Source organism: Aythya marila (assembly GCF_965140915.1).
Source record: "Aythya marila genome assembly, contig: HAP1_HAP1_SCAFFOLD_184, whole genome shotgun sequence".
In the NCBI taxonomy this organism is placed as follows: Eukaryota; Metazoa; Chordata; class Aves; order Anseriformes; family Anatidae; genus Aythya; species Aythya marila.
This window is the reverse complement of record NW_028137608.1, coordinates 124,955-144,744: the sequence shown is the minus strand read 5'-3', so window position 1 is coordinate 144,744 and position 19,790 is coordinate 124,955. Positions and strand designations below refer to the sequence as shown.

General features: G+C 42.5%; 1 protein-coding gene across 1 annotated transcript; it reads left to right on the top strand.

Annotated features, from left to right (window-relative positions):
* Window positions 1–1,594: 1,594 nt before the first annotated feature.
* LOC309890695 (ubiquitin carboxyl-terminal hydrolase 42-like) lies at window positions 1,595–19,524 on the top strand (the record flags this gene model as incomplete). Its single annotated transcript, XM_082785122.1, has 7 exons — window positions 1,595–1,628; window positions 16,756–16,858; window positions 17,063–17,130; window positions 17,287–17,357; window positions 17,889–17,971; window positions 18,868–18,979; window positions 19,357–19,524. Coding segments are annotated over 7 exons (639 nt in total), but the record flags the coding sequence as incomplete, so codon positions are not given.
* Between the last annotated feature and the right edge of the window lie 266 nt (window positions 19,525–19,790).

Below are 19,790 nucleotides of genomic sequence, written 5' to 3'. Positions count from 1 at the left end.
AGCAAGAGGGAACATGCTCCTAGTGAAGAGAAGGAGAGTCAAAAAGCAGGTCCTTCCAGCAAGAGAAGGGTAAAGTTGAATACAAAGAATACAAACTTGAGCTCCTGATTGGCTTCATGCTGAACTCTGTGCTGTTCTTGTCCTAATCTTGGTCTCTCCATAGATAATATGGTTTAAATCCAAATAGAATCGTGCGATGAGGAAGATCTCACTGCAACAAATTCAACATCTAAAATCAAAGTTGACATTTTCCGTGATTTTCTTCCTGAGCAGAAGTGTGCAGTACTCCTTTTATATTAACGTAGAGATTATTTCAAACACTCTTGAAGTGCTTGATGAGTTAACAGTCTGCAGATTTATTATCAAATCAAAAAAACCCCAACTTGGTAGACTATTTTTTTCCCAGTTTTGAATGACCACTAGGAAGAAGGTAGTTCCGGCATCAAGAAAGTCATGTGGAATGTAACAAAATTTACTGAACCAGTAAGTAAAAAATGTATTTTTCTATTATTTCCATTGTTTCAACTCTTCAGATGCTTATGGATGGCATAGATAACAGAGGGGAGATCGTGGTAATCGGAGCTACCAACAGACTGGATTCTATAGATCCTGCTTTATGAAGACCAGGATGCTTTGGCAGACAGTTCCTCTTCAACTTGCCAAATAAAGAGGTGAGAACTTAAATTCAACGTTAGTGCTACCATGGCAAAGTCCAACTTTATAGGAAAAAAAAATAATTGACAACTTGAACAAAAGAGTGATACGTGGAGACACTGCATTGTTCCATGGAGGGCAAATCTGGTACTGGATATATATGGTCAGGATGATACCACCAAGTAGTTAGTTCTATAACCAAACCTTTCATTCCCAAAGTTGTACCTGTTTGCTTAATTATTTAGTCCACTTGGGCGCTTTCATCATGAAGTTGTGTTTTTGGTCTCAATCCTTCACTTGTGAATGAATAGGGGACGTGTTTGCATTTGATTGTGCCCCTGCTCAGTGGTAGTAGTTTGAGTCATAATTCTTTTCTTCTTTATAGTAATTGTAGCAATTGGAAGCATTGTGCCAGAAGTGCTTTCTGTGAATTTACTGACTGAAAAGCAAATGTGATGAAGTAATAAGACTGTCCCAATGAAAGCTTGCTAAGTTTTAGAGAGGTTTTTTGGACAGCAAAGAAATGTTTCTGGATAAATTTTTCATGGCAGTATTTTCCTCTGGGTCCTTAGGTCTCGTAGTTTGGAAACTTGTTATTGAAGCTATAAATGCCTTTTCTTTCACTGTAGGTTCCTAGAAAAAGTTCAGTATAACAAATAAGAATATTCAATTTCATGGTTGACAATGCAGAGTATATATTAAATAACTGTAAAATACTTGAAAGTTGAGCAAGTAAGAAAAGCGTATTAATAGATGAGGGGTTTTGAGGGAGGACTGTTTTGTTTTTTGTTGTCTGTTTGTTTGCCTTTTGGTTTGTTTGTTTCTTGTTGGTATTTTTAAGGAAAACTTGGGACAAGCTAAAATGCAATGATTTTGCCTCCAGGCTAGAAAAGAAATTTTCAAGATTCATACTCGTGACTGGACCCCTCAGCCACCGCACATGTTGCTAGATGAACTTGCTGAGAAATGCATTGGTAAGACTGAAACCAAAACGGATTCTTGCTTGTGACCAAGTTGTAAAGAACCTTAGCTTGTACCAGGCAGTACCCATGCTCTTGTGCCTTGCTGCACAAGTAGTCAACGAGGCAGCTGGCACGCCTTCATAGCAATCTGAGTGAGATGCTTTCATCTATTTACTCTTTGTTATCGTTCCTCTTGTTGTCTGAGAACATTAAATGGTTCTGGGGCATCTTCCTCAAGAGTATAGTTTTTGATGAGGAGTCTGCTTCAGCTGCATAAGCGCAGGATATCAGGCAGTGAGCAACATGAAACATCCTTGCAGAGCGGTAGCACTTTGAATTCCCTGTTAAGCTGTTTGGTTTTGGCATTACAAATTCTTTAAATGTTGCATGTTGTAAACCTGGGCCTTGACCGATGTAACGTTTGATTTTTGTTTGTTAGGATACTGTGGTGCAGATATCAAATCTTTATGTACTGAAGCTGCGCTGTGCTCTTTACGCCGATGCTATCCTCAGATTTATGCAAGTAGGGAGAAGTTGCTACTAGACGTTAATTCTATTAAAATAAAAGCAAAGGACTTTTTCATGGCTATGAAGAAGGTTGTTCCAGCTTCAAACCGGATCAAGGCTTCACCCGTACAAGCACTATCACCCATTTTCAAGCCACTTTTTCAAAGATCAGTAGAGAATATTTTACAAGTTGTGCAGAAGATCTTCCCGCATGCACAGCTTGCACTAAATCACAGAATCACAGAATTTCTAGGTTGGAAGAGACCTCAAGGTCATCGAGTCCAACCTCCAACCTAACACTAACAGCCCTCCACTAAACCATATCCCTAAGCTCTACATCTAAGCGTCTTTTGAACACTTCCAGGGATGGTGACTCCACCACTTCCCTGGGCAGCCTGTTCCAATGCCTAACAACCCTTTCAGTGAAGAAGTTCTTCCTAACATCTAACCTAAAACTCCCCTGGCTCAACTTAAGCCCATTCCCCCTCGTCCTGTCACCAGGCACGTGGGAGAACAGGCCAACCCCCACCTCGCTACAGCCTCCCTTGAGGTACCTAAAAAGAGCGATAAGGTCACCCCTGAGCCTCCTCTTCTCCAGGCTGAACAAGCCCAGCTCCCTCAGCCGCTCCTCGTAGGACTTGTTCTCCAGGCCCCTCACCAGCTTCGTCGCCCTTCTCTGCACCCGCTCAAGCACCTCGATGTCCTTCTTGGAGGTCCTAAAGGAGGACCGACAGCAAGGTATAACCACAGCATCCACTTCTTTATAATTCTGCTAAAGCAAAAACTTGTGGTTTGTGCAATCAACTTAAACCTTTCAGACATAATGGTGGTAGAATTTTATTATTTGCATGTGCATGTCTTTTTTTTGGGCAAGTCTGGAATACAACACATAGGTTTTATTGTGGATTCGAAACTGAAATGCCAAATGGAAGCTCTGAATGACTCAATACACAGTAAAGGACGATGCGTTCTCTACTGAAGCATCCTGCTTCTGACGGCAGCTAAGATAATTAGCATTTGTAGAGGTTGACTTGAGGTTTGAAGTATAAGGCACCTATTTTTCTTTAAAAAATCAAAACTCAGATCTTTGGAGGGGAAGCATTTCTAGGTCAATGTTTCTAATTCCTTTCTGAAGAATGTCAGGACCAGGATACAAGTATAACTGGTCTAAGCTAAATATTGTTTTAGCTATCATCATTTTTAACCAGTCTCCTAATTTAAATGTTTGTGGATCGTACTATACACGTGAGATCAATTAGCATTGATATTTACTAGATGAATGGAATTCTGTGGCCATCACATCCTTTATCCCCGTGCTTTCATTGTGGGAACCTCCTCCAGAAAGAAATGGTCTTGTTTGTTTTGTTGTTTTTTTTTTTTTATCTATTTAGCAACTGCAGAAATTGTTCGTAATCTCCTTTATTCTAAGGGGGAGAAAAAAATCACCAAGAGTAGCGTACCTTACACGTACACATCAGTGGGACTTAGTAGAGCTTTGTAGGGCCTTGTGCCATCTCCTTAGATCTGTGGTGGGCTGAACTCTAGGAAATAGCTTTCAGTGTGTGCTCTCAAATGAAGAAAGGGTTTTGGCACTGATTTAGAAGCTGTATTAATGGAAGAGAAAGAGACAAAAGCTATTCAGGAAAGTTAACAAAGCTCTTTTGCCTTTCAGAGCATTTCAATCCTATTTTACAAGGTGATATGTTTGACAGTGATGACGATGCATCCTTGGTTTCTGGAGATGAATTATAAGATGGAATGCCTAACGGACCAGAGAAAAAATGCCTCTGTTTCAGCAGGTAAAGAAAGATAGATCCCTGTTACGTTTAAATTCTCAGGTCTGCTGAGTCTTTGTAAACAGTTCCAGCTGTTAAAAGTGCGAGGGGTGGTAGACGAAGGGGTAACATCAAGTTTGTGTGTTGAAGGGGTGCTTGGTATTCACAAGAAGAAAGGGTGGAGGGACTAAAGTTGTAATGAAGTTGCTCTGAATGACCAAATTGAAAAGCCCAGGCTTCTCTTCGTAAGCCAAAGTGATCCATAGACTACCAGAACACGTTGACTTAATCCATGGCATTCTTTGAAAGACTCAAGACCACATAAATGTGCTGTCTGTCCTTTTAGCTAAAAATACCCCAACTTTATGGGTTTGTGTTGCCACCTTTTGCCCTTCAGTTTTCCACGATTGTTAAACCAGTAGTGAATTATGTAGCAGAAAGAAAACTGAGAAAGGGCTTGTTAAAACACCTTGAGAAAAAATTGAATGGTGTCTTTATTTGTTAAGCCACCAAGTTGTGTTAATCTTGTGATATTTTAGTATGGAAGTCATGCAAGCCCACAGTTGGAAAGTTAGATCATGTTGTCACAGCTGGATCAGTTATTTTTCTCCATTTCTATTGCTGTGCTGTCCAGCAGATTTTCTGTGCTTTAGAGCAAGGCTAAGTCTCTAGCATCATTGATTTAAGCCAGAAAAGGTACAGCCTGATTGTAGTGGGGAAATAAATGCTCCTCACAAATTTATTTTTAAATAAATATAAATTTATAATAAAGTAAATAATAAATATATAATAAATAATAAATTTATAATAAAGTAAAGCAAGATTACAGGGATATTAAATTACACTGGCTTGTAAACATGGTGAAATTTCCCATCCTTGATGGGTCTAATACAACAAGTCTTTTCTCCCTTCTCTGCCCTGTCCTCTTTCTTAATGTAGGCAGTTGAGAAAGCCAAAATTGGAACGAAAAAAAGAATATAACACAGGTAAGTGGCTGTAAGTCCCCGGGATATCTATTTGCTCTGGTTACTGAAGAGGATGGCACTTGGTCACTCCATGGCTTTCATTTGGCCCCAAAGCCTTCTGTAGTCAGCTGAATTCACTCCTCAGTGACTTTTCTGTGAAGAGAGGTAGGTGCAAATAGGAGATTTTATGAATTCCTTGGGGAGGGAGCAGTGTGAATTGCAGCTTGGTAGGCACAAAGCAAACTGTTCTAATTGTGCAAAGTAAATCGATACTTGATAAGTTCAAACTTAGTTTTATAGCTGGCAAGCACAAAAGTAAACCTTAGCTGTGATCCTAGCAGCACAGTGGTGTAGCTCTTCCCTTCCCCTTGTCCTCTTGGCTCTTTTAATGACAGTGCAAGCAACCAACTTGTGCCAAAGGGTGCTGTATGGCAAACAATGGGCAGGCTTTTTTCTAAAAAGCACGAGTTTGAGTTATGTGGTGTTTGGGTGTTTCTCTTGAAACGATTCTTCCCTCCTTGAGCTGTTAGATCCTAATGCAGGAAATGGAAGTGCTGCATGCATAAACAGAGTAATCAAACATACACCTCTTAGGAAGAGGCTTGCAATGTCATAGTGTTTGTTTTGAGCACTGTTAGATACAGTTTGACATGAATGGAGTGAAAACACCTTAGAGAAAGGTGTTGATTGTTCTCACTTTTCCAAGACAGAAATAACTGGAGTAGATTTCCCTCCTGCATGGAACAAAAGTTGCACGTTTGTTTTTGTCTGGCTAGCTTTCAGCCTCTTTAAAAATTTCCCTACAGGTCCCAGTTTTAAGTAGACAGTTTAAACGTGCAGAGCGATAAAGAAGTGGAATGCAGTGGTTGTGACACCAACTTCTGATCTGAAATGTAAAGAAAACTCAATCCACTTCAGGGTGCCTTTTTTGTTTGTCTGTTTCCATTTTACAAGAGCAACGGTGAAATAAGGAGAATCCCGTCTTCACTGTTTCAAAATCCTTTGTTTCTGCATTTCAGTCACCAGAACATTGAGGAGTAGAGGTGGTGCAAAAACTGTGAGACGAGTCCACGGAGAAAACTGGGACTTGGAGCTGCGCCGCAGCTGTAGAGTCGGACACAGTCGGTACTCGACTACTAACTCGTCCATTCTATTTGACAAACTTATGACAAAGTAAGTCATCTTTTCTTGCAGACCTCTTAGAATGATCTTTCTTAGCAAGCCTTTGCACTATGGCATGATGTTGGCCTCGACTTGCTCTTTATTTTGACAGCAAAGAGGTATGGCTGCTCCTGGCATTTCCTTCATGTTTACAGGGAGACACCGTTACCTGGCTAGATAAACAGATTTTCTTGAAGGTGCTATTTCAGCATATAAGAATTGATTTAAAAAACAACCAACAACAGCAACAACAACAAAAGTGCTTCATGGCTTGCTAGTTTTGTAATCTCACATTTCTCCAGGAATACTTGATTTGCTGCATTTCACCATTACACTCGTCAGCGCTGCTGATTCTGGTTTATCACTATTTGCATTGCAAATCTCCTTGTCCAAAGCTTAAACTGATGTATGCACTGCTTGAAAACAAAACCTGAAGTTGCAGAGCAGAAGACTCAAGTCATTATGTTAGCAGCTGTGTAACCATACTGCTTTCCAAGCATAAGATGTCCAGCTTATTTTGTTTCTATGAAGAGTTTAAATGGCTCCCGTTAAGCAAAGATGTCCCCACACTGCTACTTACTATTAAGCAAGGATTCCACCTCCTTTGGCTGAGGTCTGCTCCCTTACTCATATTCGAACATTCATCCAAGTAGCCTGCAATTCCACACTCTCGGGGGAAAGTCCATAGAATAGAAAAGGTTCCTCCAGTCTCTTCCTCAGCCTTTTTTTTTGAAGCATGCAATAAAGCAAAACATTCACAGGCTGCCCTTCCATGCAAAACAAGGCAAATTAGTAAGACAGGAGCCACAAAACTGATCGTCCTTTAAAGTTAAAATGAGATTTGAAATAGATCGAGTTAGCAAGTGTTGTAAGTCTGTAGCTAAGTCTGGTTTTGCCAATGCAGCACAATTCCCTATCACGTAGCCAGAGCTGCTTCTGTAGCTCCAAGAAGCAAAACTGCTTTGACAAAATACTGTGTCATCAAAGCATTCGTTGGCTCGGTAGGCACGGCTCAGGTTCAACAAGTTTGTGAAAAAATGAGTACTAACAGAAGCAGCAGGGTCCAAAGAAACACTTCATGTCCCCACTGCGAAATGAGGGGCTTTACCTTGAGTGTTATGCACACTGTCAATAGAAAAGCACTGTAACAGAATCTGCCACGGCAGTTTGCATGTTACTGAAAGACCATCAGAGTGGGACTGCAGCAAGATCATTGCGAAGTTACAAAAAAAACATGTGGGGGTGGGAGTTTAGTTGCGTTAGATAACACAATCTTAGATAAAGATTTTGGTCTTAACGTAAAAGTAAGGATGTCTACTGATCTCTTCAACTCCAACAACTGAAGCCCAAGTCTGAAAAATCGCCTTTAAGAATGCAAAGAAAATATTTAACTCTTCTGTATGTTCATACTTTGCTATCAAGCAAAGGAATGAATGCTGATGCCTTAACTATGTAGGGCTGTAGCTTACAGAGAGACTACACCTTCCTGTTTTTTTCCCTTTAAAAACGTTAAATGCACGTGAAATTATTTGGGGGTGTTTTCACATGCAAAGCCTAATGCAGTGCATGCAAGCCCTGTCATCTTCTTCCTCTAGTAGTGTCGCGTTAAGGGGTGTAGCCGATTGACCGTCATGGGTCCCGTCGGATTCAGGGTGCTGAACTATCACGGTCACGGATTCACCAGCAACGCAGTACGGCCTCGCTCTAGTCGCATTCAAGGAGAACTCTCACAGCTAGAAAGAATGCAATTAAGTGCAATTTCTTACGGCGACAGGTACACAGGTTCTTTGGATTGTCAGTGATAAATTCACTGTCTGCAAAAGCAAGCTAGCATGCATGAAATGCACAGGTACACAGCCTAGGTATTAAGACATGAAAAAGCATCAAAACTCTAGAGATTTCTAAGATTCCACAGAGACGCCTGGTATAAGCAAGCGTTCAGATCTTACCCCACGGCGTCCCAATGGAGTGGGGGTGGGGGAGTGAGAGGCTCAGCCTGTCGAGTGATGTCAGAAGGAATCCTTCCTGATAGTATCTTCCCTAACATCCCCTTTCTCTTAAAGCAATTGATATTATTTTCTATCTTTAAGGTGGAGCTTGAGTGACTTTAGTCATGCATATCTTGGTTGTGCTTGGTAGAAATGATCTCACTTGCGTTTAAAGGTACAGGCTCTGAGAAATTCCGAGGGCGTGCTCAGTGAGGGGTGGTTGCACCTTGGAGGCGGGTAGCTTTTGGGATGGAGGTGTGCTTATGATGCCTAGTCGCTTAAGGCGATTACTCCACAAGTAGTAACTTAGTGTTGATTTAACTACAGCATATCTAAAACATAAGAAGGATGTTAGTATGGAAGAAGCCGATGAAGCCAGTCCTTAAATCTTACTACTTATTGTGCATGAGCAGACTGGCGTGAGTTTTAGCTATACTGGCAAATATCAAACCACACCTGTGTCGTCCCAAAGCTGGGAAAAAAAAAAAAAACAAAAACAAAAACAAAACCAAGGAAATGTTGAAGCAAATAGAGAGGCCTGTAGCTTGTGCAGTCTTTTAGCTAAGAAAATAAAGAAGGAGAGAGACAGGTAGCCTTGAGCTAGCAGAAGCAAGGAAGAGAAGGGCTAAAAGGGAAAAAACAGGAAGGAGAACACGAGCTCCAGACTGACCTATAGTAACCTTTTTCTCATTAAGGGTCATTAGCACATTAAAAATCACACCTGTCAAAATGCTAATCTATGCTAATGTGGGATTCGGTGTGTGTCCCCCCTCTCCTGTTCCCCCTCCCCCCCGGTATTCCTCTGTAATGCACAAGCTCAGTGGAGATAAGTTAGGTGAGCTGTAATAACCAATCCAAAGGAGCCAAAGAGAGAGTTTTCACAAGTTTCCTGTGTATAAATGACGGTGATTCGAGTCAGAGGTGTGCTTGCTTTGCAAAAGATGGCCAAGTACCTGACTCTGCAGAGTTCTATAAGTAATTATATAATTAAAAGACCTTCGTGTGCATTCCGACTCTGGGTGCTTATTGGCGCGGTGCACTCTGCACGAACCTGCAGACAACATCTGTACTCAGTGTCATGCCTACAGACAACCCTCTGCTGTTTATTTATTCCTGCATATTTTTCTGTGCATTCAACACAACCCCTTTGGCACAACTAGTTAACCACGTAGCTGCCAGTCCACCACTCAGTTGCACTTGTGAAGAGGAAAAGCTATTTCCATCTACTGTAGGAGCACATCCTCTAAATGCAAGCTTCACTCAGCTGGTCATTTACTGCAGGACAAGATTTGAAAAGTGTTGTTGAGTTCTGGGTTTCCTGCTTACAGGAAAAATTAAGTGCTAGATCGCCCTCTACTCCGCTTTGTCTGCTGCATTTAATGAGATTAAACTGATTTCGTTTGCTCCTCCGTTTATGGACAATGAGCTGAAGGAACAGGTACAGCACATTAGCCTGGAATGCCTTCCCTCCCAACCAAAGTAAACTGGAGCTGTAACTAACACAAGCAAAAGCAAGGCTTCTGTGTTTTCAGCTGAATAAAGTTCCAAAAAAATCATCCTCTGGGATTTGAAGCTTACTTCACATGACATGCCAACGACTCTTTTCCCTCTATTGTAAAGCGGATCCCTGCTGTTAGTTGCTCTAGAAGCAAAGGAATCGTCGGTTTGGTTACCAAATAGCCGCTTCTGCAAACGAGAAGTGTTGTGCTCTCTCTTCCCTTTGAATGACTCCACACTTCTCATCAGCTACTGGATTGCTGACCTAGAATCAGAGAACATCCCAAGGTGGAAAGGACTCCCAATAATCACCAAGTCCAACTCGTGGCTCCACACAGGACCACCCCAAAGTGAGACCCGATGTCTGAGAGCATTGTTCAACACTTGTTGACCTCCGTCAGGCTCGGTGCCATGAGCAGTGCCCTGGGCAGCTGTCTCAGTAGCCAGCCACCCCCTCAGCGCAGCACCTGAGGCGCACGGGGCTCGGCGGGGCGGCCCGGGAGGGGAGGACGGCGGGGCGAAGTGGCAGCTCCCTCAGAGCCGTCTCCCCGCCGCCTCGGCTGCATGTCGTGGCTTTTTCGTGTCGGGGCTTTTTCATGTCGTGCCCTCGGTCTCTCGCCGTGGGTGAGATGCTGCTCCCCAGCGCGGACCCCTTGCGCGCGGGGCCTGCCCGCGGCGGCGGCGGGAGGGAAACCCCAACCCCAAAGCCCTCCCGGCAGGGAGAGCTCGGGGTGAGGGCCGATCCGGCACCGACAGTAAACACACGCCGGAGGAAACGCTCTGGTTTTAGCCATGAGCAGCGCGGCCAGGTTCAAAAGGCGTCACGCTGGAGCTCCGAGTTCGGCGGCGTTCCGAGGCCGTTGTGGCGGTTGTGGAGACGGCCCCGGCTGAGGTGGCTGCTGCTGTTGCTGCTGTCCCCTCTGTCCCTGCTGTTGCCGCTGTTGCCGCTGTTCCCGGACCTTGGAGACCCCCGGCGGCTCCCTGTGCCAGGCCCTGTGGCCCCGGGGAGCTGCCCGCCGCCTCGTCGGCCAGCCCGGCAGCAATCCTGCCAGCACAGAATAGCCCACTGCTGACCAGGAACATTCTAATGGAGATTAGGCGGAAACAGAGAGTGTTTCGCTACTGGAAGGAGGGCCAGGTGTCATGGAAAGAATACAGGGATGCTGTTCGTGTTTGTAGGGAGAAAGTTCGTGTGGCCAAAGCACACCTAGAGTTGAAGCTGGCTGTGTCTGTGAGAGAAAATAAAAAGGGTTTTTTTAGATATGTAAATGGAAAAAGGAGAACTAAAGAAAACATAGGGCCGCTCCTTGATAGGGAAGGTCTCCTCACAGACGATGACGTAGGCAAAGCAGAGACGCTTAACGCCTTCTTTGCCTCTGTCTTCAATGCCGATGATGGGCTTCGGGACCCAGGGTGCCCTGAGCTGGAGGACCGGGACGGTGGGGATGACAAACTCCCAACTGACCCTGAACATGTGCGGGATTTGCTACTCCACCTGGATCCCTACAAGTCCATGGGTCCGGATGGGATTCATCCCCGGGTGCTGAAAGAGCTGGCGGATGTCATCGCGGAACCTATATCAATTATTTTTCAACGATCCTGGGAATTTGGAGAGGTCCCGGTAGACTGGAAGCTGGCAAATGTTGTGCCAATTTTCAAGAAGGGTCAGAAAGAAGACCCTAGCAATTACAGGCCTGTCAGTCTCACGTCAGTGCCTGGTAAAATCATGGAGAAGTTGGTTCTCGGACTCATTGAGGCGCACCTGGGGGACAAAGCAGTCATTGGTCCCAGCCAGCATGGGTTTGTGAAGGGTAGGTCCTGCCTAACTAACCTGATTTCCTTTTATGATAAGATCACCCGTATGGTGGACCAAGGGAAACCAGCTGATGTGATTTTTTTGGACTTCAGCAAGGCTTTTGACACGGTTTCCCATAGGATCCTACTGGACAAAATGTCCACCATACAGCTAAATAAAAACATCATACGATGGGTGAGCAATTGGCTAACGGGCAGGGCCCAAAGGGTTATGGTAAATGGAGCTGCATCAGGCTGGCGGGCGGTCACCAGTGGGGTCCCTCAAGGCTCCATTTTAGGACCGGTACTTTTCAATATTTTTATAAATGATCTGGATGTAGGAATAGAGTGCATTTTGAGCAAGTTTGCTGATGACACCAAACTTGGAGGAGTTGTGGACTCAAATGAGGGCGTAAAGGCCTTGCAGAGGGATCTGGACAGGTTGGAGAGCTGGGCGATCACCAACCGCATGAAGTTCAATAAGAGCAAGTGCCGGGTCCTGCACCTGGGACGGGGAAACCCTGGCTGCATGTACAGACTGGGCGATGAGACGCTGGAGAGCAGCCTAGAAGAGAGGGATCTGGGGGTCGTGATAGACAGCAAGTTGAATATGAGCCAGCAGTGTGCCCTGGCAGCCAGGAGGGCCAATCGTATCCTGGGGTGCATCAAGAACGGCATCGCTAGTAGGTCAAGGGAGGTGATTGTCCCGCTCTACTCTGCGCTGGTGCGGCCTCACCTCGAGTACTGTGTGCAGTTCTGGGCACCACAGTATAAAAAGGACATGAAACTGTTGGAAAGTGTCCAGAGGAGGGCTACGAAGATGGTGAAAGGCCTTGAGGGGAAGACGTACGAGGAACGGCTGAGGTCACTGGGCCTGTTCAGCCTGGAGAAGAGGAGGCTGAGGGGAGACCTCATCGCAGTCTACAACTTCCTCGTAAGGGGTTGTCAAGAGGCAGGAGACCTTTTCTCCATTAACACTAGTGACAGGACCCGCGGGAACGGGGTTAAGCTGAGGCAGGGGAAATTTAGGCTGGACGTCAGGAGGGGGTTCTTCACAGAGAGGGTGGTTGCACACTGGAACAGGCTCCCCAGGGAAGTGGTCACTGCACCGAGCCTGTCTGAATTTAAGAAGAGATTGGACTGTGAACTTAGGCACATGGTCTGAACTTTTGGGTAGACCCGTGCGGTGTCGAGAGTTGGACTTGATGATCCTTAAGGGTCCCTTCCAACTCAGGATATTCTATGATTCTATGATTCTATGAAAGATCAAGGTCTTCCCTTCCCTTCCCTTCCCTTCCCTTCCCTTCCCTTCCCTTCCCTTCCCTTCCCTTCCCTTCCCTTCCCTTCCCTTCCCTTCCCTTCCCTTCCCTTCCCTTCCCTTCCCTTCCCTTCCCTTCCCTTCCCTTCCCTTTTTTTCTTTTTTTCTTCTTTCCTTTCCTTTCCTTTCCTTTCCTTTCCTTTCCTTTCCTTTCCTTTCCTTTCCTTTCCTTTCCTTTCCTTTCCTTTCCTTTCCTTTCCTTTCCTTTCCTTTCCTTTCCTTTCCTTTCCTTTCCTTTCCTTTCCTTTCCTTTCCTTTCCTTTCCTTTCCTTTCCCCCCAGTATTGTTTTTCTGTTCTCCTTCTCACTGCAGTCTTGATTTTGTTTCTTGTCCCTTAAGTATGTTTCCAATGTGTTGCTGAAACATTTTCCCTTTCAATCCTAAAAAAGGAGCTGTCACTGGTGAAGATCGGAGCTTATCCCTGAGCCCAGGAGCTGTCACCTTAGTCTTCCAATCGGACAAGGACGACTTCATTTCTCATGTAAATGCATTTGTCAGGTTTGCGTATTGTTTTTTCAGGAATGGAAAGTGTGTATAGAATGGATTTAAAATCAATTTTAAATGTAAAACGTCAAGGCAAAAAAGTTCTAATTACAACCTCTGCACACAATTTGCCAGCTGTGGGACTAGGAGTTTTCTTATTTACTGTGTTTTGTTTAACGTGTCTGAAGTTTAATGGACAGCAATCAAGGCGTGCTAGAAATCTGAAAGCACTTTATGCTTTGTTCTCTCCGTCATTTTGGTATAACAAACTAGCTTATGTTTTAAACCCTCCATGAGGTTAGTGGTTTCCCTAAAGGTAACAAGTCCCTGTGTGCTACAGTAAGACAGTAACAAAACATGAAGTATAGAAGTTCATCCTGTCATTATTCAGCTTCTGCCTATGGACACACAACTACGCTTATTTAAAGCGGTATCACCTTGAAACCTAATCAGCATTTAAAAAAGGACTTTGTAGCAGTTATTGGCTTTTGTCCTGGAGGGCTGAGGTTTGTTTTGTTTTGTTTTACATTCAGCATTTCCATTTCTAGCTTACATTCCCCTGTTGTTTTGCATGAGGAAAGCGTGCAACTTTAGAAAGGAGAACGGAAAGAGCTGCTTTTTAGTCTAACTTTTCAGTTTGTCGTAGGAGTTTTAAATGTGGTAGGAGTAAAACACCAGAAGTACTGCTGCCAAAGTTATATTCAAACTCGTCTTTCTTGGAGAAGCAGAAGAAGCCCAGGGAGAAATGAATTTGCAAACATGCTCTTCATGCTCTCCTTTCCCAAGATTTCTCTGAGATATAGCCCATCCTCTGTGGGTTTTGAGGTATATGGTTCCCAGGAGTGAAAAGGAGGGCCAAACATCTCTCCTCTTGGATCTCAGCATGCCAGGGCTTTGGTGTACTGCCACTTACGGCTCCGCTTTTTCACCTGGAAAAAGCGACCGCATGATGTAGACTGAGGAGCCCTCACAGATTAACTTGCTATCACCAAGTGACGCCCATGAAAGGTGTATTTAAAAGCTAGGCTCATTATAGAATCACAACAAACCCCTCATGACTGGTGCAGTAGACAGTGAGGTAGAGGGCGAGCCCTGGAAAGACAGAAGAAAAGTAGCAGTGAGTTCTGGGTACCTTTGTGCAGACGAAACAGAAAAAGGCAGGCAGTGAAGTAATAGTGTTCCGTTACTAATGCCAGCAATAGATAATTGCAACAATTATCTATTAGATCATAGGTACTAATTAACAGATAATTGCGCAACTCCGGAAATCAATAAATAACTGATTCCCCTCAGAGAATGTCTTCTACATTTTTATATTAAAAAGACTCCAGAGTTGTAATGGATTAAAATCCTACGGAAGGGAAAGAAATGGCATCAGCCACTAGTTCTGCAGAAGCGAAATACTGATAGAGTTTAGATGGAAATTTTCACTTTGTGTGTTTAGTTTGGGGATTCTTTTTAAATCATTCATACCAGCGATTTAGTTCTTAAGGCTGTTTCTTTGAGATTAAGTGACAGGACTTCCGTTACTCTTTTCTTCTTGGAATGCTTCTTGATAGTCTTACGTCAACCAGAACTTCTGTCTCTGTTGCAGATGTGAACAATGACCGTAGCTAAGAAGCCCAAATCTTCAAAGCCTAAAAAGCCCTCTTCAAGGCGGTCTGGCAAATCCAAGAAACCAAGTCCTAAAATACTGATGTCACGCACCGCCAACTGGGGCCGGATAGTGCCTGCAGAAGATTCAAGCCAAGTCTCTGTGGCCCAAGGACGTGGAGGTGCTATTTACTGTAGATCATCTGAAAAATCTAAGGCTTTTGCCCCAAGAGATCTAAGTAAGTGTGCGTTTTATCCTGTCTCCATTTTCTTCAAAGCAAAAGTAGAAAATGCAGTTCTTACTTGTTGCACTGATAGAGAAGGGGACTACTGTGAACAAAGACTTCAAAAGCGAATCCCCTAAGGCAACTGAAGTGACTGATGTTACAGAAATTAATTTTGATATATTTACAGTCAACAGAGAAATATGGGGAGCTTTTTGTAATGCACAGATTCCTCCATGTCTTTTCTGTTTTGCAAAGAAAAGTGTTTGATTGTTGCTATTCACAGCTTCCATTTTTCACAGGTTTTTTGAAGGATAACATTGCTCAGGAAAAAATCTGGTATCTGTAGGGGTACCGTCATTCCTAGTTCCTAGTTTTTACGTTTTTACCGTATAATTTCAAGTCTAAGTTTGTGGTTTAAGTTATAATAAGGAAAAAAACAGTAGTTGAGTTAATCAGGTTAAAGATTATAGATGGAGACGAACTTGGCATTAGGTGCTACAAACAGAATGGCAGTTAGCCTTGCCTTAGAAAAATTAAAATGGTTGACTAAAGTTTTTTTTTTTTTTTTTTTTTTTTTTTTTTTTTTCCCCCAAAACATTGTGTTGACCAGCCAATTTGAATTTGGTGGTATTAAAGCTGTCTGCAATAAGTTTTTCTGGTTTGGATTGTAGCTAGCTCCTCTAGGTGCTCCTGCAGAATAGTACTTTTTAAATACCTTTCTTAGAAACAAACAAACAAGATCTCTTCTTAAATTTAACTTTCTTGCAGTCGTTAATGATGGAATTGCTCCGCCACAGAGCATTCTTTTTCCACCTGAGAAGATTTGTATGGATTGGCGAGAAACACAAAGTGTTGGAGTTGGCCTGTACAATCTTGGCAACACATGTTTTCTTAATGCTACTCTGCAGTGTTTGACCTACACACCCCCACTTGCCAATTACATGCTTTCTCTTGAGCACAGCCAGTCATGTGAGTACTTCCTAACAGTATTTTGAACCTGTTGGATAGCTCTGAAGGTGAAAGAACAGCAGTGATTCTGTGAGATAAGCTTATTTGCCTGATTTTACCTGTAGCAGCTGGCTTTGAGCACTGTATTAGCAGTGGGCTCCGAATAGCATATGGAGTGCAATTAATGCACCATGGTTTATTTAGTTAGTTATTTGTTTGTTTGTTTGTTTGTTTGTTTATTAAAGGATCATTTATTGCTTCATGGGAATAATGAAGTGCATTGGACAGTAATGCATTTAGTAGTAATTTTAGAGAGTAATACATTTTGCAGCCTGTGGAGTTCACATTCCTGTCAGCCTTTACAACTGCGACTTTGCAGTAGTCTTTTAGATTTCTCTTCACAAAATGCATTTGAATACAGGCTTAGTGGATATTTTTCTTCTGTAAAGTTGTGTGAAATGAAGTGTTACAAGACTGTTGGGACATTGGCATCTTGGGAGAATAGAATGTAGCAAGGAGTGTGGATATTGTATCTATAGTTTAAATTGTACTTAGATGTTTGTAGTTCTGGATATTTCGCTGGACTGGGATGCTTTGTTCTTTCACTCTTCAGGTCGTGAACAAGATTTTTGCATGATGTGCACGATGGAGACTCACATTAACCAGGCCCTGCGTTGCACTGTTGATGCCATCGAGCCCACGCATGTTATCAGTAATCTCAGTCGTAAGTGGCTTCAGATGTGTTTCTTTTCGATAGCTTGTAATCTTCAAATAATTATTTGATGTGTCTAAGTGGTTTTAACACTCCAATGAAGAGAGATTTTAGAAATACAAGAATGATTTCATTTTTAAATGAGGTCAATACTATCATCTTCTTATTTAGGAATAGGACAACATTTCCGTTTTGGCAGTCAAGAAGACGCACACGAGTTCTTGCGCTATACTGTTGATGCTATGCAGGAAGCGTGCTTGAACGGAAGCACCGAGTAAGCATAAACAAGTTCACTTTCATACATTCTCTAGCACCTTCTAGTCCTTTATTTACTCTCAGAAATGATCTCTAGCACCTTTTAGTGCCTTATTTACTATCAGCAACGCAAGTCTACATCATCCTTGGTTTTCATCAAACTCTTTGAAGAGTTAACTCTGTGCCTTAAATCTTCTGAGGTCTGATTATAATTTATTTCCAGATTGGACAGATCTTCTCAAGCTACCACCATCATTCATCAAATATTTGGAGGATTTCTAAGATCGAGAGGTACTTGAAAAAATATTCCTGTCCTTAGAACTGATCTGTGTCTTTTGTCGGTAGTAAAGCAGTCTGTAGTTTGTCTAAAGTAGTATCTGTCAACAACTTGAATTTGGACAGTTAGTCTCCTTCACATAATGTTAAGCATTTATATTTCGCTTCCAGTGAAGTGCTTGAATTGCAAAGCAGTTTCAGATACGTATGAGGCATTTCTTGATATCACTTTGGATATAAAGGTAAGATGTTTTCTAAATATAATTCATGATGTTTAAGTACATGCATAACTTTCTAAATTAAACTTGTTTAACTTAAAAAACCAAACCACATATAATGTTAAAACGTAAGAGCTTGGTGGTGCTAAGGAAGTGGATTGGACTTTGTCCTTCCGTGGAACCCATGTAAATAGTCTCCACATTTGCATTGGGTTTAAGGGGAAAGAATTCTCTTTCTGCAAAAATTATAATGCTGTCATACTTCTTTGTTGTTCTACCTCAATATACATCTAATTGTTAGACTGATGAATTTGTCCCCAGTATTGATGAGAAAGCACACTATAGATGCTGTCTAGGCAACTGGAAAAGTATTTGTTCCAAAGTCAAATGCCTTCCAGGTGAGGTCAATGCTGAGCATGCTCTTTCTGCCTCCTTCTTCACAGTGCTCCTAGTAGATCGCTTGAGTATGTTAGTAAGATTCTCTTATAAACTACTAGTATGTCTGTGGAATTCTGAATTACGGTGACTTTACGCTCTTCTTTCTCGCTGCTCTAGGCGGTTTCGTCTGTTAGCAGAGCTCTGGAACTCTTTGTGAAACCTGAAGAGCTGGATGGAGAGAATTGCTATAAATGTAGCGAGTAAGATTTTGACGTCAGTTTTCTATGTTGCATGACTCTGTTGGACTACCTCTAAACTTTGGATCTACTTACAAGTTTTGTGGAAGTTTATAAAAGACTTGGATTTTTGTTTCTTTGGAGGGGGGAAGTCTTGTTCATAGGCATTCCCTATGGGTTTGCAATTCTCTGGCTTGTATTTTGCCATCAGAATTCAAAAAGAGCTACTTTTGTTCTTTCTATTTATTAGCTCTCGACAGTACTTTTCTTGATGTAAACTGCCCGGTTTCCATTGTTCTCTGGGCTAGTGGCTAATTTTCACTGCTTACACCGTAGGTCCTACCTTGGAGCGGGCAATGTGTCAAACTGAACTATTTTGTTTCAAAGGATGGCAGATGGGTTCAGTGTCTTTCCAGACAAGCTCAGTACATGAAGACTTCCTACTGTTAAATGTCTCCCTCCTGTAGAATGACCATGTGCTTCTGTTGTATTTTTGATGTTGATAGTCGACCTATGTTGGAGATTATTTGCAATTTCTAGTCCTGGGGACCAAGGCTTTCTCGTTCCACTTTCAGTATTTGTATTTCCCTTGAAAGCTGAAAGAATGTTTCCAGGATTGGAGTTCAAATAGCCACTTTTGTAGACCAAGAAATGGTACCTTGCCATCCAACCTGGTCATACCCTTTTGTGAGAGATTCCTGTTCCCGCTGTGCTCTGAGTTGTTGGGAAAATTTACCTTCTTCTGTGTATTAACAAACCTGACATGCAGTGCATGGGTTTATGAAAAGAAAAAAGACCAACCTATTATGCAAGTAAATATCATTCAAATAGCATAGGCATGCGTGAGACATTAAAAGGAGTTTGTTTTGGGGGCGAAAAAAGAAGATGCCTTCAAACACTTATCTCTGCTTGTTTTTAAGGTGTAAAAAGATGGTTCCTGCGTCCAAGAGATTTACCATACACCGTTCTTCCCAGGTTCTCACAATATCACTGAAAAGATTTGCAGATTTCACAGGTGGAAAGATCAACAAGGTATATTTACCACTGTAATGCAACTATATCATTGTGTAATGGGACATCCCCCAAAGCTGAAAGTTGTTAATATTTTCAGACAATAATTGTAGACTAACGACTATGGCTTATTCTTTCTCTTAATATCAATAAAGTTCCCGCTTGACAAGAAGCATATGCTTTCCTCTGAGAAGGCTGATTCGTCAGGAAACAGTTCTCTGCAGCTTCTAGTCTTAACCGTTGTTTATGGGAAGACTTATTTGTAGTGAATCAAGAAATATATTCTAGAAATATATTCTAGAAATCAATTCTAGTCTGTGTTTTTTGGAAGTGTTTTTCTCCGGCTAGTGCACGAAGTACTCTGGGATAATTTTTCTATCTTCTTGATGTCTCTTTAGGAGGTGAAATATCCGGAGTATTTGGACCTGAGATCCTACATGTCGCAGTCAATGGGAGAACCACTGCTCTATGCCTTATACGCGGTGCTGGTACATCACGGTGTCAGCTGTCACTCAGGACACTATATATGCTATGTAAAGGTAGAAGTCAACAGCATTTCTAACAGGGTAAAGGTTGTGCTGGCAAACCAATTAAAGCATGACTAGCAGCTACTGTTTCTAGGGAAAAAGATTTCATTATATTTTTATTTGACATGTGTGTATTTTGTTCCTATCCGTGATTTCATTTGGAAAACGTGCAATTCACCTAAAGAAATCGTTGTCTTTATTTGCAGGCTGGTAATGGACTTTGGTATCAGATGAATGATGCTAAAGTAGTGCGTACTGACATTAAAAGAGTTCTTGGTCAGCAAGCTTACATACTTTTTTATATC